This window comes from Anopheles nili, chromosome 2 (genome assembly GCF_943737925.1).
Source record: "Anopheles nili chromosome 2, idAnoNiliSN_F5_01, whole genome shotgun sequence".
NCBI lineage: Eukaryota > Metazoa > Arthropoda > Insecta > Diptera > Culicidae > Anopheles > Anopheles nili.
In genome coordinates this window covers 43534901-43552298 of record NC_071291.1, presented here as the reverse complement: position 1 = coordinate 43552298, position 17398 = coordinate 43534901, and the positions used below count along the sequence as shown (strand labels likewise).

Sequence of the window (17398 nt, the reverse complement as noted above, 5' to 3'; positions counted from 1 at the left end):
GTGACGCACGGAATTATCGCGGCACTTTTTGAAGTGTTTGCGTGAATCGTTGGAAACATTTCAAAAAACGAGAAATCAAAATACTAACTTTTTTATACCGATGTAGTTTTATTCAAAAAATTCTGCTGTTGTCGATGTAAGTTTTTGTAGTTTGTGTTATGCATCAAACGTCTGGTAGACACTGCTCACGTACGATTAATCGCAGATTGAATGCAGCATGCGATAGTTCCCGCTCTGACAAGCAGCTCTGTGATTTGAACAGCTTTTCCGATGAATTGTAACAGCAATTTTATATAACTATTGGCAAAAAACACAGTTTAATTCCGGCACCTGAAAGCAAGCCGTGATAAACTTATATCAGTTACATGGTAGATTTTGACGTTTTACGGTTATAAAATGATCTAAATAATAAGGCATAAAGAAAATGTTTCAGTCTTGGCATGATGAAAGTGAAATGAAGATACTTCTTCAAGTTTAAAATTGTTTTATACCAAGGGCTTTCAATACATGTGATACCATTATCGCCATGAGATATTTTTATAGAAGATGAAATTTGAGCTGTAGCGCCAAGACGATGCGATGTAGACTGGAAACACACACCTAGAAATTTGATACAAATGCCACCGGAAAGGATTCTCAACCGTAGCACGCGAAAGATGCCGAACATTGACAGCCTCAAAACTTGAATGGTTTCCCATGCACAAAATGAAACACAAATACTTGTGCTTGTTTTGTTTTATAAATCCAATTTGTTTTTTTTTACATCTATATAATTGTCTGAATAATTAGAAAATGATAAAAAATTGCTCGATTTTCTCATTTCGAACGCACTGTAAGTCGTATCTTGCACAATCACTCCATCCTGCTCTCGGTCCCTTCGACACGCGCTTCCGAGCATTAATTAATATTACACTGAGCTCTCCCACCCACTACCCACCTTCTGTCCGATTCCAACGCATCGGTGAGTCGGTTCTTTTGCAACGCTGTACCAACAACAAGCAGAAAAACGCCAGTCGTGCAATCGATAGGGGCCCGGAAAATGGGCGAGAATTCGACGCAGCCGTACTTTGGACATCGACCCCGTCCCCGTTCCCAGTGGCAGCTTCATCCCCCTCTTGCGAAACATTCATTTATCTTTACCGTCGATAGTCGTGGCTTGGCGGCACTCTCTCCGGCCAGCGGGTTTCACTCATTAAGCGTCCGTTGTACCAGGCGCCCAGAACACGCGCTCATCGGCACGTTGTAGCTAGTCGGGTGAATTCCGAAATCCTACCACCTCGGTGTGGGAGTATAGGAGACAAACGGGAGCACGATTTGCTGGACCAAAAACCCTGCCTAACCGGGAAAAGGACATGCCGGTGGTCTATGTACAACCGAGCACGAGCGTCTGAGTAGGGGGTTATTGAAGAGCTGACCACCATAGTGACACACACCGACAACCTGCGGGGGTGAATTTCGTTTGTTTGCCGTTCGCCGGAAAACGGCGCATCCTTCGGATCCTCGAATCGCAATTCTTTGACGGTGGTGTGTAAAGGATGGTCGACTATACACGGAGAGTGAGCGAGAAAATGCGATAGTGTGTCGCGGGCGCGTGTGCGTGCGTTGCCAGTCCTTTTAATTACTCTCCACCCACTCTGATACGAACTAGGATACGAACATGGTCACAGGCGCACGTTTGCGAATCCTCCTCGAACGAGCGGGAAACGCGTTCTCGGAGGTGGGCAATTCGTCTACAGTAGCTCGGATAAATACACGACGTTAAAGGGAGCCTGGTCTCTTGAATCTTTAGCTTGGTAGGTTATTTAATAAACCATTCGAAAGGAGTTTAAAAGGTTATGATATTCGAGTATGTAACCATATCAACTTTTGAAATTTGAATTTGAAAAATCTTTAAATTTGAAGAGCTTTTTAAACTGTCAACGGCCGTATCAACTCTTTTAACGACTGCGAGAGTTGAGACATGGACTGCTTACCCTCAAACTGACGGCACCGGAACGGAAGTAGTCGGATCCGTGATAGGCTCCGTCGTTTGTTCACCATCCATCGCGTCCGTTGCCGTAACACTGGCCGTCACAGTCACCGTTGGCTTTGGCTGCAACACCAGCACCTTCATCCGGTCTGTCGAGACTTTAGCCGCCCGTGTCTGATGTTCGCCCTCTCGGAACGGCTCGAAGTCGAACGTGTCCAGCTGTTTGCAGTCTCGCTCAGGATTCGTTTGTGGATCGGTTCGCCTCATAAGGTACACCGGTGACCGATCGATGTTGTCCGAGTTGCGGCAGATAATGCTGGACAGCTTCGTACCGTAGATCTGCTCGAGTTGACCTGTGAAACGGTAGTGCACACGGAGACAACCATTAGCACCTGCAGAGTGTAGTCAAGCACTCGTTACGGGCGTACCTGCGGTGAATCGTTGTGGTCCTCGTTGGCGTTCGTACCAGAACGAGTCGCCCTGTTTCAGCCGCAGGAACTGATCCGCTATCAGGCAGGTTAGCAGAGGTCCTACGATGCCGTTCTTAACAGGCGGTTCGCTTAACGCGCCAGAGTAAACGTCCACGTTAGCGGGTTCACGGTACATGCGTTTCATCTGCTCAAACGAACCCGAATCGACGATACGCTCCAACTCGGACCACGTGTCAGCTGGCGTAAGATGGCAATGTCGACGCCAACGAGGATACGCCGGAAGTCCGTGATCTCGGCCACGTTGGATGTTGAGTGACACCAGATCGAGCCCACACGGGTGATTGTGCAGCAAGTGTTCATCCGCTTTCTCGAACAGCTTCTCCGTCAGCTCGGTCGAGAAGTACTGATCGTACTTGGCGAGTGATGTGCTCATCGCTCCACCCAACGCATCATCTAGCCCGTCCCGTGCGTACAACGAGTACGGATTGAACAACATCCGGTGCAGCTCGATGCCATCGGTCGATGCGGCCGGATTGCGTGTCTTCTTCATCAACCCAGGCAGTAGAGTATGCGCGAATCGGAACGCGGCACCAGCGAATACGTTCGCGATCGAAGCATCCACTGAGGCGTTGTACATGTCATCTCGGTCACCTGGTAGCAGACCCATCCTGGCGGCAGTTTCGTTACCCACAATCACCGGCACGAACTCATCGTACGTGATATGCTGCATCTGAGCGGCAAGGATACGACGCGCTTCCTGGAACAATCGCTCATCGTCCCAGTGTGGGTTGACACGAGACAATCCCTCGGTTAGACCGTTATGGTGTCGTGCCCAGATCAAGTGCATTGATGTGAGGTGCAGATTCTCGTTAGCACGTGCATCACCCGACTCGAAGCAGTACTTTCCAGCCTCGTTCATCTCCTGTTCGTTACAGCCATCCTCAGGGTCGGTTGAAACCGGAAGCAGATCGCGACCATCTGGAGTGCGCAACATACGCAACCGGCCATCTACACCCGTACGCAACGCACGCATACGCCGCTCATCTGATCCGTACACGACCGATCCGTCGATGAAGGCGGTCGCTTGGTTCAGCTGTTGACGGGCACCAAAATGTCCTGTTGGAGCCGGTACCGACCGGACGAAGTTCATACATGTCACATTGTACTGATGATAGTACGGATCACCAGGACCAAGTGGCACCGGAAAGCACTCGGGGTGTTGCGGTTGTCCAGGATCACAGCACTCGATCGGACGTCCATCTACTCCCTGATTGAGCGCAGTCGAGGTGATGTCGTGATCCAGGAACTGCCCCCAGACAGCCAACATGACCGAGAAGTTGGGATCATTGTGGTAAGATGGTCGGTGGATGTCAAGCGACACCTGACGAGCACTCGGAAGGTCTCCACCGTCCTGAGCTGAGCGTGGTGTCGAGATACCGTCACCATAATCCGGATTGAGTTGCCGTCGAAAAGGCACCATCGCGACACCGTACTCCAACGGATGCTCACGGTTATTGCACGTGCCGTTGGCCGTTCGAAAGCGAGCGTTAAAGTCACAGTGGGTGTTGTCGTGCATCCGCGGCAAGGTGATGGCAGGTCCACGACCAACCGTACCTCGGCTGCGGATGTCGAGTCGACGTACCAGTGCTCTAGTGGCACGATCCTCTACAAAACCCACTTTGGCGGCTAGTCTAGCGGCCTTCGTCGCACCGACAGACTTCTGATGCCGGAAAGAAGGTGAGTTTACCGGTGGGGGTGAAAGTGTTTCCTCGAGCAGCTCCTTATCGCCGAGTGCTTTTTCGCCTTCCGCAATGGCAGCGGCTTTTGCGTCCTCGCTCACATCAGGACCTGTCCAGTCTGGGATGGGTTCGTCTGGAAGCAACCCAAAAAACAAACCCATGTAGCATCGCTCGATGATTACACAACTCACGCATCGCTTTTGGAAGTACCACAGAAAGGACAAAATAAGGTGGTCTTTCTCACTTCAATACTTACCGACCAACGGGAAGCTAATGAGATTTAGCAGCTCTGGAAAATCCGCCGCCGTGGTGTTGGTGGCATCCAAAGGCGGTTGCCGGGGATCGCCAAAGATGATGTAACTTATGCTGATCAGGATCGCCAGTGCAAATGCTCCGCTGCAAGATAAAGGGAGAGGAAGTAGTGAGCTTTAGGATGCTTGTGACACATCAAACCGATGATGGCGGCCTGCTTACAGTATGGCGGAACATATCCAGCACTGGAACGTGCGCACTTGGCGCTCGCGGAGGGTTTCGTGGGTCTTCAAATGATGGATGGTTCCTGATGGGCCCGACGCCAGCGCCGGAGGTCCAGACAGATCCGAGGTAAGCGGTGTCCTTTCATCAACCATGACCATTGATCCTGCAAGCGAAACGATGATTGATCAAATGGGAGACTTTTTACTAACCGATTACACAACTCGACGGGAGCTTATTTACTATTCTAGCTGGGCAGCACACTTCTGCACGCTTCCGGTAGTTGAAAAACCGTTTCTTGGCTCCGGAGGAGCTCCTACATCGGCCACGATCCCGCACAAACTAATTGAACTGCCACCATTATAGCTAATAAACCGGTCTTTGGCCATGCCGCCGGCTAGGAAGCCACAACCGTCGCCATACCCATGTCATTTGATACAATGCATTTCGACCGGGCGGCGAACACCTCTTCCCCCATGTGTGGCACGGCTTACTCTCGTCGGCCTAACCCGGTGTGACGCGCTGTCGAGCACGCATCGTTTTCGTTACTTCTCGTAGCCGTGGCTAGCGTGTCTGTCGCTGACTTGGTAAGGCTTCTCGAATTCCGATTTCCTAACTACCAGCTACATGTGTGGAAACGAACGCAACGGATCGGAAGGAAGCACGCCTTCCGGGAATGCGCTTGATGTGCGTTGGAGTGAACATGGGTCTCACGGAACACTAAACGGCTCCCAGAACAACGAAAACACCCGAACAACTCGTATCGATCGTATGCGAGCAGCAATTTCAAGGTAAGATTATCTCTGCTTGGGCGATAGTTTGACTCTTCTATTTGTCCAAAATGTTGACATGAATTAGAAATTGGTAAAAGCTATCCGCACACCACGGTACTTGAGGGGTTTCCTAGGCGCTACAAGAGGGCACTTATGCCACCAGTGCTATTATGTGAACAAAACTCTGTTGGTATTTTCAACTGTTTCACTTGGGTTGTTAAACGATCACGCTGGGTTAGCCATCGAATCAATTCGAGCAGTTTCATATCAGCCAGAATATATGCAAGACACATGATAAAATTCAAATTCTAATTCAATTCCATGACCACGTGTTTCTATCTCGTTGGATGATGGATTCTGGTTTGCTAGGTTTTCCCCTCATTTTGTGTTGTCATGTTCATAAAATATGAAAAACTTGTTCCCAACAATATGTATAATGAGCTCGAGACAAGATTCAAATATATATAATGTATGTATCCATATATAAACCAGAAACGATAATTACACCAAAAAATCACAACAGGATATTAATTACCCAATTAATTCCCTGAAATATATTAGGGCTTGAAAATTATTTTAATTATTTAAATTACTTTAATTATTGGATTATGTCTAAATATACAACAATAATATAAATAATTTTGTCGGAATACAAATTTGACGGCTACCTCTATGACGCATAGTCTGACGTAAGCTATGTCAACTCGTGTTTCTGCAATTGTTTTGGCCGACATCGTTAGTTTGAAGAAAATAGTAAATTATTCACATTTTAAGCAATTAAATTCGATTTCTGCATTGTGTGCATACGTATGAATGCCATAGAAATGGCTGGAAAGTGAAGTAATACATGAGTGAACCGTGTGTGACCGTTTTATAAAAGACTTTCATAGTTGGTGAAAAAAAAAACAAGAAGAAGAAGATAAAACGCGCGAGAATTTAGCTGCAGGGTGTCTGGTTTTGTTACACGAGAAGAAATAAATTGTTTGTGGAAGCTGTATGCCAAATCACTAGCAACATGGACCGCACGTTTTCGTTTAGCATGGGTCCGATAAAAAACAGTACAATGTCCAGATCACGTCAATCGCTTGGCGGGTCGCTTTTCTCCGGAGGCGGAAGGTCTACGAACACGAGCACATTTGCGCGTCAAGGCTCTGGGTAATGGTACTATTGTGTAGCGTCTATTACCCAATTTTTCCAAACACATCTTTTCAATTCTTCCATTTTAGGCGCTACAGTTTATCTTCCCGTTCAAATGTGTCCAGCATGCGCGTTGTTGCCAAATCTGAATACAACATTCTCGAGTCGTACGGTATTGCATTACCTGTGCAAGTGACCGAGGTACTAACGTTTAATGAACGGAACGTCAACGTCTCGGTTAACTACAGCCCGAATGGTTGGGCATGGTTGGTCCAAGGGCGCCGCCTGTTTGTTTGGCAATATCGTGATAGTCCGGTAGGGAAAACTGCTGGGAGCTTCGGTGGAGATCAATTTTCGACTCCCCGGCGTCCATATGCGGGCCAGTGCCGCCAGCTTACCCTACCGCACTGTGATATCGGACACAAGGCTACTTTAGTGACTGTATTTGTCAACGAAGGATTTCAGATGGCATCATGCTTGGCAGTTTCCCCCGCAGGAGATGTGCGCTACTGGCAATCTATTGCCCACGATGGTTCTTCCGTCGATGAGTGCAACATTCTCGAAGGACAGGAATTCGAGCAGCTGATAGGGCTCAGTGGGCAGGAATTTATTCTCGCCACGACCACCTGCAGTTTGGTGCGATTGAACGTACATCTGCAGAACGGGCGCTACACGGTCGTTCCACGCCTTATTAAGCCTCCGTCAGGATTTTTCGGAGGCATCGGAAAACGGTTTGCTTCCATAATAATCGGAATGCACTCCAATCAGGAACGCGAAAATGTAAGACTTTCGAAATAAGTGTAAGGGTCCACCTGACTGTTTAGAATTTATTTGTTTTTATTCTAATCCCACAGAAATTGGTTAAAATAAGCTGCGAAAAAGTTTCTCATAATCCAAATGAGTGGCATATAACAGTGTTGGCCGATCGATGGATTCAAAGATGGGCAATACAACAGCAGCACGGAAACGAGCGTTTTCTTAGTGAAGACGCCGAAATCATGAAAAAAATTCGCGACTTTTTCCACAAAAAACTGTGGAACACACGGGATGTTTCTGAAATAGAACTCTGGGCGCTTGATATGCAACCTACCGACCGGGGTGTGGTTATTCTTGCCGCTGCTGTCAATCAACAGCGTTCCCAGCAAGTGCACTACGCGTTGATGACGGTTATTTTTGAACCGGATAATTCATTCACCCTCAAAGAGACAACCGTGATGCGTTACCAAGGTTTCTATAGTGCGGAGCGCTTGGCAGAGATAGTGGATTTCCGGTTTATAGCGAATCGTAGCTTTGTCTACGTTTACAACGACCGATGCATCTATCCGGTGGCAATCACTGGAACCGGCGGAACTAATCCACCGGCTTCCGGAGGCAGCAGCGAAGGTAGCAGTCCCACGACACTATCTGGCGAGGAGGTGGAAAAGATTGAATTCCACACTCGCGAGGATATGATACTGATGGGAAATTGTTTCCAAAACTCACCGCTCTTTTTCACCCGTCTCAACGGAATGGTAATCGTCACGCCATCCGATTTCGATCCCAGTGACATGTTCAACTCGTCCATTTCGTCGGATATTTTTAACCCGAATGCGTCCATCGCCGACACTACCGTTCTCGCGCAGCAGTCGATCTTTGCACCAGCAACCACTAACGCAGGAAATTTAATCCTTTACGAGCTCGACCCGGAAGAAATCGTTAGCACAGCAACTGCCTATGAGCAAGACCCGGTGCACCAACTCAAGGCGGCCTTTATCTACCACATCAAGCGTAACAAGACAGCGGCGGAAGAAATCATCGATGAGCTGCTAGAATCATTCGGTCAGCGAGACATAATGGATGGTGCTCTAGATCAGACGGTGCTCAAAATTGCCATCGACCTTGCTGAAGACACTCCGGCGGCTGATCCTCGCTGGGAGATCACGAGCAAACACGCTCTGGGTTCATCCATGTCGATGCAAATTATTCAGCAACTGCGTGAAAAAAATATTGCCTATACGCAGTTTATCGAATTTCTACACGCCCGGGGTCTTTGGGATCGCCTCTCCGCAGTCAGCGGTAATTTCGCGGCCGGATTCGATGGTGCCCGGTCTACAGCCTTGTGTCTGTCAGACGTTGGCGAGAAAATAGTAGCGGCTATCGGTATCAAATGCTTGCATAACAGTCATTCGCGAATAATGGACGAAGCCATCAGCCTGGTGTTGCGTCAATCGAACCGTACTGTTCCGTTTCCCAATCTGACGCCACAGGATCTATTCTATGCCCAAACTACTCGTGTGGATGAATTGTTCAAGGTGCTCGGGGAATTGGTGGATGATTACGTTCGACAGGAGCTGACCCCCGTGCAAATACAGACGGCGTTATTCGAGGTGAACACAATTGTCCTGAGCGTGTTGCAAGAGGTGTTCAAATATCGCGAATCGAAAGCGAGCACATATACTGTACGGGAAGAGTTGCGCAACCGATATGAGCAAGTACCCTGGACGGCGATGTCAGGAAAATACGGGTTAAAAGACGTCCTGTTACAGCTGATCAATACAACGCTACGGCATGGGATAAAAGGAACGGCGGAACCGGAGTTTCGCATGAAACACTTTAAGCATCTGACCGAACTGGTCGACTATGTATTGGACGGTCGTAAGACTTATCTCGAAAGTGTTGGCGATGAGGAAAAGTATTCCGTACTACTGCAACAGTACGAGTCACAAAGAAGTGATCTAATATATCCTTTTGGTGAGTGTAATACGTTCTTTTTTCATGTTTGATTACAAGCATCCACCAGCACCATAAGCTACCTCATTGTATTGTAACACTTGGGCGATATACTGATTCATTTTTATATGAAATGAACTGTATAATTCACTCAATCATTCGTTGCATAAAAACAAATCTTTACTTGCCAGCGAAATTTAGCTTAGATTTGTATAATCTGCAAAAGGCGCAAATAGCTCATCTGATGTTTTAAGTTAGTATTGAAAATTCAAATCATTTGACCAAAAAACTGTTTTTTTTTTCGTAACAGTGGAAGCGCTACAGTATGAGATGGCGGCCAAACTAGCGGAAAAGTACTTGGATTTCCAGACACTAGTTGAAATATGCGACAAGACCAACAACCAGGAACGGTTGGACGAGTATATAGAACGTTACAAGGAGCACGACTTTTCGCAGTTTGCCATTAGCTGGCACATGAACCAGAACAAGCAGGGCGACATTTTGCATCGCTTCAAAAATAACCAATCCGCGCTGGCACGATTCCTGGTCGATCATCCATCCATGGCATGGATTCAACTACTGTTTAACGGTGAACTTGCGCAGGCTGCCGAGGTACTACTGTCGCTTGCTCAGCGTGAGAAAGAACTGCTGACACGCAAGAGGGTCATGCTTTGTCTGGGCAAGCTGTGTCTTCTGGCGGCGGAGGGTGAGAAGCACCAGGAGCAAATTTGCGGCATTAACACGGAATTGGAACTGATCGAGATCCAAGAAAACATTCCACCAGAAGTGTTAGACATTTTCGGCTACGACACAAAGCACGTCAAGGTGCTCACACCGGAAGAAATTGTCGACGTAAGAAAGAATTCTGTGCTCGTATGGTTGCAAAATACATTTGTTAATTTCTATCTATTTTTTTCCATGATCTTTGCTGGCGCCCGTATAGCTTTATATCGCCGATGAGTACAGCAAGTTAAGCGAGAAGGAATTCCGGTACGCATTGTCACTGCTGCCCTTCGTTGAGGAACCAATTGAGGTGCGTCATCGTATCTGGTGTGCGGCTATCCTGCGTGATTCGTGGGAAGACTACAACAAAAGTGCTCCACTCGATAGCATGCAGAACATGTTGTTTTTTAAGTTGATCGATCTGTGCTACATATCGGACGTCGGAGAGCTAGAAAACTTCCTGCCGCCGTTGGAGAGTTTCCTGAATGCTTCCGAGCTTGGTGAACTAACGCAGAGTAAGTCTTTTCAGTATCTAATGAAGCTCGGATACGAGCATATCAACGATTCATACCGATAAAAATGATGGGTCAAAGCAGTCCTTTCGATACATCGCACTGATTAACTTTTCGATAAATAAATAACATTAAACATTAGAGATGGGCTTAGTATTTTGAATGTGGAACGAGCAATTCAAAGAACAGCTAAAGACTTCACTAGCAGATGACATTATGCTGCTCTCCCTTAGCATTGATGAAACCCGAAATAATGGCGCACCTCATCAAGGATGAAGGTGCAGCATTACAACTACAAGAAATTCATTAAATCATAACTGAGACATAGGATAAGATATGAATGTTTTTTCATTGAAATCAAAGCGTTATGTGGCATCATATATATACAAGAAGGATGTCACCCTTTGTGCAAGAACTAAAGGTATTAAGTAGTTAATTATTGCCTTCCAAATGTTCACCATAGTTTATCGAATGGGTCACCTGAGACTCAGGAGTGAAAACGTGAAGACTATCTGCTACAAGTCGATCCTGATCTTACCATATGTTTTTGGCAAAGACACCATTGGCCCGTGTTTCTCTTACATAGCAGAAATTTGCAAGACTATTTAACAGGTGGCACTATTTTTGCCTCAAGTAATGAGGCAATCCCTAAAATGCTACAGGTGTCACAACCCTACTGAAAGCTATACAACGCAGTAAGTACATACACAGTCATTTGAATGATATTCCTATGCTATTCCAAAGGGTAGGGTACTATGAACATTTGAAATACGTGGATCTTTCAGATGGTGAAAGCGTTCATGAGCACTATATTTCTTGATATTAATATAATTTTTTATTTTAGTTTGAACTTCATGGCATCAAATAGTTGGCAAACTTCTTTATTTGCTAATTATTCGAAAATATTCTTTTCCAAGAATTACAAAAGATAGATATTTAACAAAAACAAAAAAGAGATTCATTCGTTCGAGCTGGGATTTGCTCGATCCTAATGTCTTTTTTTACGGATTTCAGCTATTTCAAAGGATGCAATAATACATTGCTTTGAGTAGTGCGAAATGGGAATCGGGAGCAGTTTAACTTGGTAGCATTAGAGGAAAAGAAGCGAAAGTACCACTTTTAACCGGTTCACAGCTATTTACATTTTATTTTCATCCATACTCTAAACGTCAGACAATAGGAGGGGATTTGTATATGCTTAAGGATTTGTGTATGCCTGTGTTTACGAGTGTGTGCCAGTTGGTGTCATCACATAGTTTACATACCAAGGGGAAATTCATTAATATGCGCCAGCCGAGCAGACGTTTTGTAAATTCTCGTTACTCGATCTATGGTTAAATGTCTTGATAAAAATATAAACCATTTCCTCAGGCGACTGTTGATCCAACAGTAGAAACTACCTCAACACGTTGTGGGTTGTTCTCTCAACGTCGTTAAAGATCGGTTGAGAGGCTAAATTAGGATAAGCAGAACTGTACATGGTGATAAACGCTGCAAACACTTACTGCCTGGATGAAAAGTGGCCTTACGGAAGAAGTCGGTATCAGAAGGATTAGAATACTAGGTACGTTGTATTCCGCAAAACGTTGTCGGGGGTTGGTTGACTTCTTCTTGAAACCTCCCGAAAGGCCGAGGCCGTCGAATTAAATAATGACTTGCAGTGGCGATAAATTGATTGAACAATTCAAAAACCTACCCCCACAAACATCAGCACAACGTTAAGAACAAAAAAAACGAACAACCGCGCATCAATTCGTGTCGGCAAGTCGCACCGGTGAAGGCATCAGTTACCTTTCCACTTGCCATCCGTTTTTCGTTTGCACGTATTGTTCGTGCCCAAACATTAACATTTCTTCTCTTAGCTAACCCCGTTTGCGGGTTGGCACCGTTTCCGTACGTTAATAGCCGATCGTTTGCGTAACGCCATCGACGATAGCCCTTGCACTGGCACCCAAACGCGCATTCGTCACACTCGTCACACGCATTCTGTTACTTTTTGTTTCCTCAGCCTTGTAAGGCCACCCCTAAGGATACACTTGCACCGGCAGCGAGACACTCATTTCGAACTTGTACGTTCTACGACTCCATACGATTTCGTAGCTACAATTCGAACGCTATCACGGGAATGCCCTTTCGAACACGCGCAAACATTTTGCGATACATTCTACGCCTCTCATCGCCCGTTCCCTGAAATCATCTTCTCTCTACTTCTCGTAACACTGCGAACGTATTACTTCCGCACGATCTATATACATAACGCTACCTCTGTGCTCGGCTGTATACAACCTTACCACTTCACCGGAAGGATAAAGCCCCTTCATCGCACCACGCGGCCACGTTCGATGCAGAATACACGCAGACGTACTGGGGACTCGGTAAAAGAACTAAACAACTAACATGCACTTACAGAACGGATAGAAGAGACGGGCAAAACGGCGGCAACCCCGGAACGATTCACAATCGCCAACGATCACACACTTCGTTCATCGTCCCGTCTCTGACCGGACGCAGAGCACTGGTCAACTCGTCTACTTCTGCTCTACCTTTCTGTCGTGTTATTCAACGTGCCGGGCGCGGCTCGAGACCGCACCGAGCGAGGGATCACACTGGCTCACATGCGTACCGCGGCACCACTGTGATACAGCACCGAGTTTCTTGCACTACCGTTAACGGTTCAGCAGCATCACCGGCGGAAGTGTTGCTGCTGGCGCTGTGTTTGTCGACGCAGGTGGAAGGCCGTAACCACTGGTGCTAACCATCGGTGTACCGGAAGCGGACCCTTCGCCTCCCATCAGCTTCCGTTTGGCGATTGCTTTCTTTACGTAAGCCGTAATGAGGGCTTGAATTTTAGCTGGATTGATTTCCCCCGACCGGCTGTGGCATATCTGTGGTGGAAACGAACGAGGAAAAAATACACGGGTAAGGCTCAGCAGCGATGTTGGTGCCCTTGTTAGGTGCGGATTTTTACCTTGGGAATAGACTTTCGCATGATCTCCTTGTACTCGTCTTTATCGATGCGTTTTTTGTTGAAGTGCGGTTTGAGAAAATGTTTCACCTCTTCAACGATCCGCTCCTGGCGTTGGAGCTTTTTGATGAGCTGTAAAAAAAGCGATAGAAAGAGCGACGGTCAGACGTTATCTTGGGCCAACATGGACGCGCAGCAGTAGCCGTACAAATGGAGCTGTATATTACCTTCTCCTTCACCTGCATGTCCACGGCTGAATCGGGTATTTCGTCCAGCATTTCGAGAGTCATTTTGTGAGCTGAAATGTCGATAAAAAAAAAGGAATGGACATTATTTATGGGACATCGTCACGCAACACCCTACTCGCAGACTTACGTTTGTACATTTCATCCACCGCTATTACCGATCGGTGCTGGAAGCTTTTGCGCAGGTCCCCGTACAACGTTTTCGGATCGTTCCCGAACACCTTCCTCAGGTTGTCCACCGTCAGGGCGATCGTTTGCGTTTCCCCGTTACCGTCGTGGTTTGGCGGTTCGAACAACTGCTCATCGCAATCGCTCGAACGGGGCGAATAGGGTGAAATATCACCATCGTTCAGGTCGTCCTCGAACGGAACACCTCCGCTGGTTGTCGCACCACCCCCGCTGGCACCCTGTTGGCCAACAGTGGTACCGGATGCGTTCGGTTTCCCTACCCCACCGTGAGATCGTGAATCGCGTCCACCTCCACCGGAAGCGAGCAGCTTTTTCGGCATCGACTTGATGATCGCTTTCATTGGCGACGAATGCGAGTGCAGATGGGGTAGGTGATGGTGGTGATGATGATGATACGGGAGCCCCGTACCCCCAGTGCGCGATGGACTGCTGTTGGCGACGTCCATTTTCTCAAGGGGCGACTCGGGATGAAGATCAAGCACACCCTCGTCGGTGCCAAAGAGTCCGCCGCAACCACTCATTGGTTCCGTCTGCAATCGTTCCTGCACACCATGACCATGGTGATGGTGGCTGTGGTGTCCGTGCAGATGATGCGGATGATGATGCTGCATGCTGTTATGTGACGCGAGCGGATGGTGATGGAAATCGCTTTTCGCTTCCTTCTGATCGTCCGGATGGGGATGGTGGTGGTCCAGGAAACTGAGCGAGGATATGCTGCCCAGATCGTGCCGCGAAATGCCAGTACTCGAGGTGGATTTAGTTGGTTCAAACGGATCGTACGAATCCGGGGATTTCGGGGCGGGCTCGGGAGGCGTGTTGGGACCGCGATTACTCAGATCGATATCGTTCGTCTTGCCGTCTTCTCGGCCGGACCGTTGCGCAGCTCGTTGCTTGCTCTCTTCGTCGCTTAGCACGATTACTTCTTTCGGACTGGATATCACCTGGCCACTGGGCGACCGCTCCAGATCTATGACCATCACCGGTTTGACGCCCGGATCTAGCTTCTTTTTCTTCGAAGGTGGTTGATTTTGCTGGGGTGATTGGTGTGTCGTTGACTGAGGCTGATCAAGTTGCTGCTGCAGCTGCGGTTGTTGTTGCTGTTGCAACTCCAGTTTCTTTTCCTGCTCGGATTGCGCAGATTGCAGCTTTAGATTGTACTTCTCTTTCACTTCTTCCGTATCGTGTGCCCGGGATGGACTGGGACTGTCCCGCTGAGGACTTCGAGCTGATGGCGTTGCTTCCGATACGAGCTCCTCTTTGGTGACGATCAACTTTTCGCGGTTCTTCTCTCGCTTGGCTTTCTTTCGCTTGCTTTTCTTGTGTCGGTCGCTCCGTTCCTTGCCTTTCTCATTGTCGATAAAGCTAAGGCTGACCAGAATGTTTTGTCCGGAAGCGAAAATCTCCTTTGACTGTGCAACCTCATGTTCGGGCGGGCAGATGCGCTCCTCGAGGATTTCCTTCTGACGTCGCTTATCCTTTTTCGCTCGCTTGCGTTCCCGCTCCCGGGACTTTTCCTTTTTTCGCTTGTCTTTCTTGCGCTTCTTGTGCTTCACCATTGGGGGCGGTGCGACGGACAAGTTCATCGATGATTCCGTCAATGCTTGCTCCAGCGAACAGATATCATCATCGGTGAGATCCTCGTACACGGGACTTCCGTACGCTTCGCTCGCTCGGACCGTCCCGAAGCAACTACTTCCAGAGCTTATATCGCTCAGCACGGACGACAAACTGCGTTCGCGGCTGGCACTGTGTCGAGAATAGTCATCAAGAGTAGTTCGATACCGTTCACGGGACTGTCGTTTTGTGAACCGTTCGCGACAGTCCAACAACCTTTCGTCCGGCGAATGCGCCCGGTTTCGTCGCTCGTGTCCATGGTATGTGCTGTGCACGTTGGGTAGATTGTGACCTGTGAGCTCCCGCGGAAGCTGATCATCATGGCCACCGCGCCTGCGATACGATTTCGCAGGTAAACGATGATGGTAATCACCTCTACCGCTTGAACGCGAGTATCGCGTTATGCGCATCCCACACGAATGTTGTTGCGAATGTTTCAATTATCCGTAATCAGTTCACTATGCAGTCAGTACAACGAAACCAGTACCTCTTCCTTGTCCAACGTTCGTATGAGCTGGTTTGTTTTCTTTCCGTAGCAAACCACAATTTTGTGTAGAATTTAGGGACACTTTTAAATTTTCGTTTTGCGACTCGATCCTGACAGATACTTCTTATTTTTCTTACGATTTTTTTTCGTTTGTCGTACAGTTTGACGTGTTGTTTCGATGTCCCCTTTTTTGCTCGACGAGCTGATGTAGTTTGATCGATTGTTGTCAGATGTATCGATAAGCAAAACCCTATAAATGCTCCTTCGCTTTAGACTGCCTTTATTAATTATTTACCATGCTACGAAATTAAATTTTGCACCTTTATATAATGACTATGATGGTAAAAACGTTTATGGTGCTTGGGTGCATACGTTTGCAAAGCATACAAGCAACGAACGCACCAAAACATCCGTTATTAGTTTCCAAGATGGTACATATAAAAAAAGAGTTGAAAACATGCATTGAAAACAACATACTAGTGGAGTATTTGTTTTTGAACAAAATAATCGCTCGTGGATATAATAAAATATATCCCCGCCTCCAATTCACATAATAAAACTTAAAAGGAACAGTAAAACTTTCCAACCACAGAATATAAACCCCTTCATGGAGAACGTACGAGGCAGTGCAGACGTAAATAAAAACACCAAAGAATAACAAACTGTCAGGTGAGAAGAAGAAAAGCAAGAAGACACACAAGAAAGAAAAGAGCGAAAAATAGAAGGAAATCTCGTCCGTCAGTCTGGATAGCGTAAATCTGGTACGGAAAAAAGTACATTACCAACTCTTGCATCTGCCATTCTTCCCTCCTCGCGTCGCCACAGTCCTCGCGGGTGTCGTACGCTAACGGACCGACATCAGAATGTGACACCGTTCGTGACGAAAGTGTGGTCCAATGGCGATCGCAAAAGGAAAGTGAGCAGTCTCGAAAACGATTTGCATTCCCACCCCGTATGTGCAACAAAAAGACTGACTCTGTTCCCGTTCGGTCAAGTAGGCCAGACGGCGTGGAATCGTGTGTAATCTGGTGCTTGTAAATGGTGCATAGTGTACGGATTCGGATGGCACCAGCATCCATCCGCGTAGCAGTGTCGTAGATAGTTACCATTGTGTTTTTTTTGCATTATTTCGCAACGTGCAAAACCCTTTCTCTCCCACCCGTGCGCAGACAAGGGATCGACCTAGGCACCGGGAAGTGCCAGCGGTTTCCTGTTCCGGAGCAGCGAAGGAACCACCACCAGCTTTCCCTGGCTGCTGCTTCAGTCTGCTTGCGAGTCCAGCCGTGAGCCAGTGTGCGCACCGTTAGACGGCGCTGGTGTGTGCTAGTGGTGTTATAGGCTGCACCTCCACCACCGCCGAGGGTCACCGTCGCGTGGGGCGAATTTCGAGCCCCAAAGTGGAGTGGACTTCCGGCAGGGCAACGAAGCGGA

General features: G+C 47.6%; 3 protein-coding genes across 3 annotated transcripts; 1 reads left to right on the top strand and 2 right to left on the bottom strand.

Annotated features, from left to right (window-relative positions):
- Nucleotides 1-152: 152 nt before the first annotated feature.
- LOC128731480 (chorion peroxidase) lies at nucleotides 153-4789 on the bottom strand. Its single transcript, XM_053824603.1, has 5 exons — nucleotides 4614-4789; nucleotides 4396-4535; nucleotides 2398-4272; nucleotides 1974-2322; nucleotides 153-330 (listed from the first exon to the last, which is right to left on the bottom strand). The coding sequence occupies exons 1-4, from the start codon at nucleotides 4772-4774 to the stop codon at nucleotides 1976-1978; spliced, it is 2523 nt and encodes an 840-aa protein (XP_053680578.1). The 5' UTR covers nucleotides 4775-4789; the 3' UTR covers nucleotides 153-330; nucleotides 1974-1975.
- Nucleotides 4790-6289: 1500 nt separating this feature from the next.
- On the top strand, nucleotides 6290-10532 carry LOC128720014 (nuclear pore complex protein Nup133). Its single transcript, XM_053813660.1, has 5 exons — nucleotides 6290-6541; nucleotides 6613-7303; nucleotides 7378-9253; nucleotides 9543-10084; nucleotides 10176-10532. The coding sequence occupies exons 1-5, from the start codon at nucleotides 6402-6404 to the stop codon at nucleotides 10530-10532; spliced, it is 3606 nt and encodes a 1201-aa protein (XP_053669635.1). The 5' UTR covers nucleotides 6290-6401.
- A 2601-nt stretch (nucleotides 10533-13133) lies between these two features.
- LOC128720940 (mediator of RNA polymerase II transcription subunit 13-like) lies at nucleotides 13134-15890 on the bottom strand. Its single transcript, XM_053814642.1, has 4 exons — nucleotides 13808-15890; nucleotides 13660-13730; nucleotides 13436-13564; nucleotides 13134-13352 (listed from the first exon to the last, which is right to left on the bottom strand). Exons 1-4 carry the CDS (start codon nucleotides 15888-15890, stop codon nucleotides 13134-13136), a joined length of 2502 nt encoding a protein of 833 aa, XP_053670617.1.
- Between the last annotated feature and the right edge of the window lie 1508 nt (nucleotides 15891-17398).